Consider the following 8,985-nt stretch of genomic DNA (forward strand, 5'->3'; position numbering starts at 1 on the left):
TTCTCGGTGTGACTGTAAGTGCTTTTAACAAACGTATATTCAGCAACGATAGGACCAGACTTTAAAGTAAACCACACGCACAGTATGTATCCTGACGTTCGTCCCTCGGAGCGACTGCCTGCTGCACGGGCCCCGCGCTCTCTTGGCACAGAACATTAAAGCCAAGCTGCCAAAGCCTTTTGTCGGCAGCTATTTTTAGACCCGAAGAAGCAAAGCCGTAACACTGTTTTCTGGGTTCTATTGCACGTCTGAAGATGAGACATGAAACTGTTCTAATTCACTGACATTAGTAGACACGTATGGTGACATGCTTGAGTTTTGCTGCTGCTTACACATGCAGTTTTTAAGGGTTGAACATAGCTGCCCTATTTTCCTCCTATCTTAAAAGTTGATTAGCTTCAGCTCTTCTATGACGCTGTGTCCCAATTCCACATCCCATGCTGCTTCCTGCTCGGTTTTATTCTACGCTTCACTAACAATGGAAAAGTGAGTAAATACTGGAAGCCGTGTGTGTGGAACAGTGTTTTTTACATAGTGGAACAGTGCTAAGAAGTGCTGAAGTGTCCTACACAAGCCTAGGAATGATTATGAGCACTAAAGAAAATCTACCTGCAAATTGGCAGCATTGTAAATGTAGCATTTGAGCTGAGGGTAGCACATTAAGGTGTTAATTCTTTATATGAGCAACATCACAGTCTATTGTGTGTTGTCAAATTGTTTTCAGAGTGTATTTTGCCATCTTGCCATTATGGCAGCTGTGGATTTAGGAAATTGTCTGTCGCTCCCAGATTTCATTAGCCTGGGAATCAGACAAATCTGAGAGCTCATGCTTCATTTTCGCTGGCACAGTGTGTCTCGCCCCCTCACCCGTTCACTCAGATTTCCACTCACTGTTACCAGTAATGGTGGCCTAATTATAGCCATTTTTGATAATGCGAGGTGGCTTTTATTTGATGACCAGCATCTTTGCATGCTGCATCTTGTTTGTTTTTCCATCGCCAAGTCCCGTGTCATACGTTTGGCTGCTCTCAGTGTTGTACATTGGTCCGCTTCCTGCATTTAGGTCCGTGTTTGTTGGCAGTGCAAGTTCAAAACTGAACTGAGATCCCAAACAGGTTTGTACCTGCGTTTCTCATGCGACACCAAGCTGACGTTCTCATTTGACTCTCTCAGTTAGGCTCGTGTACACTTTACCGTATTTACAGTGGCGAATAGGGATGCTGCTCATCTTTTTGACATCACGCATGGTCTTATCTGCCATGTCCTGTCCCCATGGCAACAATGTGACCAGTGTTGTGGGCTGACTTATTTATTTATTTTTTCTTCTACCCACCACTTTAGCTGGTAAATCTGAGGGGTTTTGGTAAATAGAGAAGTCTGCTGAAAACGAAACACGTGAGCAGTTTCTCAACATAAACGTGGATGAAGAGTTTTCTTAAAAATCTCTAATCAGAATTGAATCTCTAATAGAAGGGTTTGTGTATGTCACTTTGATACCATTATGGGTAGCATTATAAATCAATGCAACAGTCTGCTGAATTATTTTGGAGATTTTACATGAATATTGCATCTAAAATCAAATTATTTAGATAGAATTTTATTTCAAACATGCAAAAATAACTGAAATAACAAGAGGAAAAAAACTTAAAAATCATCAAGTTTTCATGTGTATATTTATGTCTACAGAATGTGTGTGCTCGAAAAGGAGTAGGATGAAGTTTACACTTTTCCTCTTCCTACCCCCTTATTTCAAATTTCATTGCTTACAAATCCATATCCAGAATTCAATTTTATTTGATCCATACATGTTTAACTATGTACAAGTCTAACACATCGAACATACACAAATAAAACCGTTTTCAGCACATAAACCAAAACAGTAACAAACTACATTTTTACATAAACTAATCACCCTGTGTTTTTGTTAAGTAGACGTACATTTCAAAGATGAGCTACAGTTTCATTATTTTATTTTTCCAATGCAAAGAACTGCTGGGCACATCTGCACATGCGTTCAGTTCATCTACATCAGAGTGTCAGTGGGGCACGGGCTGCTGGCCTGCTTTTGCTTTGAATGTTTTTGTTTTACTTGTTTCAGACTGTGAATTTGTCAATAAATACTCAGCTCACCGACTCCACTGTTAGAAAAACGGCCTCAGACATTCCCATCTCTCCTGAACCCTCAGTGCAGTCTGGTTTGGGTTTTTATTTTTCATCTCCGGCCTTTTCCCCACACAAACCTGCTACCAGCACACTGATGTAGATTAAATGGGTACATCTTGGAAAACAAAAATCCTCAGACAGTGTTTGTCTTTCTGTGCATTTTTTCCCCCTATTTTCTTTGAGCTCATGAATGGCTTCCACCATGCTGTAACCTTACCTGCTGATTCTGGCCTGTGCGCTATGTTGTATCTGATCATTGTTGTTGATATCTAAAGAGAACCTTTTTTTTCTCCTCCGTTTTATTCACACTTATGCAAATATCCAATCTGCTGCTGTTCTGTCTGGGTCTGCCTTCTGTTCTCACTCACAGTCCTCTTACAGCTTTTTGATAAAAATCCATCTATGGAGGATGGATGACATTTGCAGACGTAAGAATTTCCACACATCAATTTGAAATAATCTTCTGCTGAGCTTTTTGAACCTTTGACCAAAACCCCGGCACAACAACTTGGAGTTTAAAGCCCAGTTGTTTTTGTTTTTCAGCTCTTTCATATCAAAGTATTTAGACGTGAGCATTTCATACGAATTTCAAACTTAATTGCAACACAACAACAGTTTTACTTTAATGTCGTTGCCTTTGATTGAAGTGGATATGGCACAGTTTGATTAGTGTTCTATGTAAAAATCGTTTTCTTACACTCGCTGGCCAATTCATTAGGTACATCGGTTCAATTATCCATTAATGCGAATATCAATTAGCCAATCACATGACTGCGACTTGACGCATTTAGAAATATAGATGTGGTGAAGACGACCTTCTGAGGTTCAAACTTAGCATCAGAATGAAGAAGAAAGATGATCTGAATGTGGTATGGTTGTTGGTGCCAGACAGGCTGGTTTGAATATTTCAGAAACTGCTGGTCTGCTGGGATTTTCCCACAGAAGCATCTCTGAGATTTGGCTGAAAAATATTCAGTTAGCAACAGTTCTCTGGGCAGAAATACCTTGTTGATGTCGAAGGAGAATTGCCAGACTGTTCGGAGCTGATTAGAGGGCAACAGTAACTCAAATATCCACTCGCTACAACCAAGGTATGCAGAAGAGCATCTCTGAACCTACTATGGATTATAGCAGCAGAAGAGCGCATCAGGTGCCACTCCTGTTCGCTAAGAACAGGAAACTGAGCAGGTTTGCACAGGCTCCTGAAAAATTCCACAATAACTGATGGGGGAAAAATGTTGCCTAGTTTGAGTCTCAATTTCTGCTGCAACATTCAGATGGTAGGAGTCAGAATTTGGTAGAAACAACATGAAAGTGTGGATCCACAGTTCAGGCTGCTGCCGGTGCATTGATGTGGAGGATAGTTTCCCGGCACACGTCGAGTACCAACTGAGCGTTATTTTCAAATGGCCTCCAGAGTCATCAGATCTCAGTGCAGTAGAGCAGCTTTGGGATGTCGTGGGATCGGAGATTTGTGTCACGGATTTGCAGCAACTGTGTGACGCTGCCATGTAAATATGGATCAGAAACTCTGACAAATGTTTCCAACCTTTTGTTGAATGTTACTGTTCTTTTAACAACTGTTGCTAACAATGCATCTAACATTTAAACAGTCTCGGTTATTTTAAATAGTTCAACAGTCCACATGCTTTTTGAAGACAGGGTTTTTATCATACTGTATCAGTCTGTCTTTGCTTTGCCTTATTGCAGTGCTGCTGTGCTTCATCACAGTGTAGTGGCTCCAAGTCTCCTTTATGCAGGTTTTACAGCAGATCTGCATCATTTTCAGACTCATTAATTACTCCAAAAAAAGCACATCCTGCTGGTATTTATGCAGTGTTATGTAAAGCCCGAGACTGTCTTGAAGAGCGATCTCCCCCTCTCACTCAGTCCATCAATAATAGACACAAAGATGTATTTTTCTTCCATTTCCTCATCCGATAAAACAAACATTTTAGCAGCAGGCTCTTGGCTGCAGACTCGAACACTGCAGTTTCTCGCAGTTGCTCTCTAACCAGCGGCTTGTTCACAGTGGCTGGAGCTTCTGCGTTTCGTCACATCTTCCTGATAGGAGCGTCTAAATGTTGCCAGCAGCAGCATGCATTAATAAAGAGCCTTGAGTGTACCAGTGCAGCACTGAAGGAGCTGTGCACTGTTACTGCTTCAGCTGACTGTAGCAAGCATTCCACACTCCATCACCTGCCTTTTGATATTAATATTCAGAGTCATAGAAGGGGCCTGGTGTGTCACTCATCAAATTCATTACTGATCGTTTTAATTATAATAATGGTGCCAAGTGTCAAAGTGTTTGCTGTGTAGTGTTGGTGCACTGAAGAAAAAACAACGGTGAAATGATAAAATGTTAGAAGCTCGGGTCATCCTGTCCTTTTAGAATAAAGCACACAGATCCATTACTCGTATTCAGGTACAGATTTAAAAGCAAAATGTTAAAATGCAGGACTAATCTGGACACGACACTCCAGGATTTAATTACTTATCTTCGAGTGCCGTTTTGTATTTGTCGCTGGAAACTAGAGTCACCTGGGGTCGGCGCTTATCATAGGCGTGCTCGCCATGTGACCCTTCAGACTATTCCAGCTCCACTCTAGCGGAACAAATGTGATTCTAAGAAATGACAGTGATTAAAGCCAAAAGGCTCGCACTCTGATGATTTGTGAGCGCCGTCAGGGCAAGAAGAATGCAGGTTATTCTCTTCACTATGCCTTTTCGCAGAGACGTGGGGGTTATTAAGGGTTCCACTCGTCTTAGGAGAAAGCGCGGCTGGTTTTCACTGCGCACCAATTAATTAGCAAAACACTTTTTAGATTATTCAGAATCACTGTCTTTTGCAATTATTACACTTTTTTCTTTGTGTGCGTGTGTGTCCGTCCTGCAGCTGCCTTATGCTGCCTGTAAATAGTGTATTTCTGGATCTGAGGAAGTGACATCTGCAGAGTGATTGCAGTAAGATGGGGTGGAGGATGGGGGGGCACTTTGTGAAGCGCCATCTAATCCTAAACCTCCTCCCAGCTGAGACTGACATCAAAGAGAGAAGAAGCCTTCTCTGTTTTCTCCTGAGCGTATATGTATCTATATTTCTGTGTGTACGTCTGTCTGTGCTTTATAAGGCTGAATGTGGGTGGGGGTAGGAGTGGGTGTCATCTGAGGCCTTTTTCCTTATAAGGTGGAAAATTAGGAATTTAATCTTCTATAAGTATAAAAGATGAGGTCATTTATTCACCATAAATCCAGGAATCTGGAGAAATGTTATGTGAAGTTGCCCGATGAAGATATCAGCTGAACAGCAAAGATTTAAGATCAAACAATAAGTTATCGCCTTTTCTGAGGTGCTTTATATAACCCGCAGCAGGCCTTTAAAAACCTGCTTTTTGTTCATGCGTCAGTCAAAGCACTGCCTGCCAACAGACTGCTTTATAAATCAAATCATGCTCACCCTAACTTGTCTCCCTCAGGTCTCTCTGAAGTGCAGAGCTGCAGAGGTTTCCCAGTGGGTGTTCCAGAGCTACGAGGCGGTGCTGAAGAACTGAACAAACAAGCCCGTGCATCCACCCAGCCGCAGCCCTTGCAGACTACCATCTCTCTCTCATTCTCTCTCGCCTGACCCACGAACCACATCACAGCCTCACGCAGTGCCGGGAGCCGCTTCCCGCTGCGTTCGGTCGGGACACTGCGGTCCTCATGTTACCCAACCATTTCATCAGGATGGTTAATGGGTCTATCGGCCCTTCCTTTCTTGCTTGCTTTCTTCCTTTTTTCCCCTCCAATGCTGCAGAGAGATGTGGTTCACTCTCTTGGCTGCCCTTATCCTGTCCCCATCTTTGTTCACACCACATGCTTCGGTTTCAGGAAATCATCCCACATCCCCTGTTCTCCCCTGTCCGAGCCATCCTTAAACAATCTTTATTCGTTTTTAGGGGTGGGGGGCAGACGGCCGTGAATGTTTCTCTGCATGAGGCTCCTTTATCATTTTCAAGCCCTGCTTTTTTTCTCTCGCTCTCTCTCTCGCTCATATATATATATTGGAGTCTATTTTTAGCACCTGTGATCAGCAGGTGAATCATCACTTTCACCATATTTATTTAGGGGTTAATTTCAATTAAGATGTCAGACAGGAGAGGCTTTGACTGTATTTTAGCTTCTCTCTGGATCTTAATAGAGCCACATAATTACATCTAAAAAAAACCCATTACACTATTGTTTTTGTCTTTTATAGTTTTCTTTTAGTGTCTGGTTATCAGGGGGCTCGTCGTCTGTCCCCGAAAGCAGAATGTGTGTTTCCGTGTGCATGGAAACTGTGTGTTACTGCGTGTTTAATTTTTCATCAACATCGCAACATTTTATAGACTAGCAGCAGTTGTCCTCGGACTACTCTCTTACTCGGTCATTCCATGGTTAAATTTTTGTTCGTAGTCTTGTTTAGCGCACATGCTGCAAACTGGGAGAGAGGCTCAGGTGGCGAGAGTTTTATAAGTGTCGGCGCTCTCTGCGTCAGCAGCGCCGGCCACCCCGGGCTCTCTGCCACTTTGCTCTCCGTGTATCCACGCTGCAGCTCTCTCGAGGTCCACGCCTTACCTGACATGAAGGCTCAGGTGGAAAATAAAGCAAAACAGCTGATGCCATAGTTTGTAACACTTCTGAGTCACAAGCGCACATGTAGGTAGCAGGCAGCGTTCGCTAAAACAAAGCTGGATCAACATGCGGCGTCTCTGTTTGAGCTGCAGGCTCCGCTGATTAATTGGATTCCTTTTAGCGAGCTGTTACAGACTGTACTGGCTCTACAGGATCAGCACGGAGGCTGTGTATTCTGAGTGTGTGTCTTTGTGTGTGATGCAGCTGATACTTATGACATGCTGTACAAAAAAATCAATGTTTAATCAGATGTTTGTTTTTTCATTGTGTGTACATCATTTGAAGAACCATTAAAAGTCTTGATTAATTCACGTGTGTGTGGTTGGTTTTTTTAGTTGTTGTATATTGTCACAGATTCCGTTTTAAAAATGCAGATTTTTTTATTCCCTTTCCTGTTGATGCTGAAGTCCCAGTGTTAACAGTGTTAAAGGATGTGAAACATTATCTCAGTTTTATTTGCGCCCCCCCCCCCCCCCCCCCCCCCCCCCCCCCCCCTGGAAATCGATGTGCACCGTTTTCACACACACGCCATAATCGTTGATGACCTTTGCGGCATTCAGCGCTTTTCTCTCTGGGCGCCACAGCTCTGCTCTGGTGTTGTTGACCGAACGGTGTCCGCAGCTTTGCACACAGAAGTCAACAGACTCAGTTGTGCTCAGCCTCATTCCAGCAGTGAAATCTGAGGTTTATCCGTCAGAGTGCACCCTCCTTTTCCTGAAAGTCCAACCTGCTTTGGAAAGCTTAACCAAGATTTCCTCTGCATGATCCAATTGTGGTCACAAGCACTTCTCAGCTCGGATCTCTGATTGCGTGAATCATAAGGTCAACAGAAATCACTAACCAGAGCAAAGTGAAGCTGTGAACAGTGTCAGACTTTCTTCTGCTGCTGTAATGAATGATCCATAATATTGATCCTGTTACTTTACTGTCTTTTAGTAAACGTCTCCTCTCTATGAGAGCACAGTCATTAACTACCAAATCACAAATGTAATTTGTGTTACTAGCAGGGAAGTAATCTCAGTATTTTATCTCTTAAATAGATTTTCTGAAGTGTTGGGAGGAGAAATCCCTTCTTTTAAACTCAGTTCTTTTCTTCTTCTTTTTTCTTTTAAATGTATCCAGATCTCTTCCACTATTTATGGTCAGTCCAGGAGTGTCACACTCATTTTAATGTCGTGGACTCAGTTTCAGTGAAGCTATTTGCTCTAAACTGTTCACCTTAGTTTGATTGTAAAAAAAAGTTTAAATACATGTTTAATTTCTGAGCTCTCTTAAGAGATAAAGAAGTGCAATTAAAGCAGCAGGTCTTTATTTATTTTTTTCAATGTTATAAAGAAATCTTGCTGTGGAAAATCAAAGCAACTTGCAAGTATGGACTGACTGGGATTACACTGTAAGAAATAGAAGTCTTTATCCTAAAGTTAAAAAAACAAAACAACTGTCACCACCAGAAAATGGTGTTAAAGACGGTGGAAAAGGAACATTTCTGTTATTAAACACTAACACCAACAACCTCCATTCACTTAATGGTTTATCTACTACTCTGGCATATGGGGTTACATCTGTCAGTAAGAAGATTGAAACGGATGAAGAGACCGTTAAAGGTATAAAATGTATGTCCTGCTTTTTAGAACTTTCCACATTTTCCAAAATGTAGCTGAGCTCAACAATGTGGCAGCTGGTTCTTATGTAGCGCTTTTCTACTCTGAGCACTCAGTGCTTCATACAACTTATCTCATTCTCACCCATCCACATAAGTCCTTTCTATCTAGCATTCATACACAGTCATACAGCAGACAGCAACTTTGGTTGGTATCCTTCCAAGGATATTTGGTATGGAGTAGCCAGCGACCTGCTCCACCTCCTGATCTACAGCCACCCATCATCGGCTCTTATGTGTTCTGAGAGTAATCTCATACATTCGGCTTACTCTTTATCTTGACATTTTCCAGATTTGGCATTTATCACTCGGTGGCAGCACGTCTATAGTCCTCATTTGTGATGTTTGATCATCGATTTTCTGATAAAACATGTTTGGAAAGACAAAAATATCTTTACCACCGTAACAACATACTGTCATTTATTTTAGCTTTAATCTCCTTCTTGTAACACATTTAAATGTGGATTTATTGAGCTTTTTCTTTGAAATATTCTGTTTAAATAACGTTCTTC

The 8,985-nt window shown here is 41.9% G+C and overlaps 1 protein-coding gene across 6 annotated transcripts in view; it reads left to right on the forward strand.

Annotated features, from left to right (window-relative positions):
* Positions 1-7,124, forward strand: part of ap1b1 (adaptor related protein complex 1 subunit beta 1) — a 30,303-nt gene extending 23,179 nt beyond the window's left edge. For all 6 annotated transcript variants that reach the window (XM_085294391.1, XM_085294389.1, XM_085294390.1 and 3 more), the window contains one exon: positions 5,637-7,124. In XM_085294391.1, the coding sequence (XP_085150517.1) occupies positions 5,637-5,711 (75 nt within the window). In that variant the 3' untranslated portion in view covers positions 5,712-7,124. The remainder of the gene's footprint in view (positions 1-5,636) is intronic.
* The last annotated feature ends 1,861 nt before the right edge of the window (positions 7,125-8,985 follow it).

This window comes from Mchenga conophoros, linkage group LG12, assembly GCF_057382185.1.
Source record: "Mchenga conophoros isolate Kocher_MC1m ecotype Shallow Benthic linkage group LG12, M_conophoros_male_GT1.1, whole genome shotgun sequence".
NCBI lineage: Eukaryota > Metazoa > Chordata > Actinopteri > Cichliformes > Cichlidae > Mchenga > Mchenga conophoros.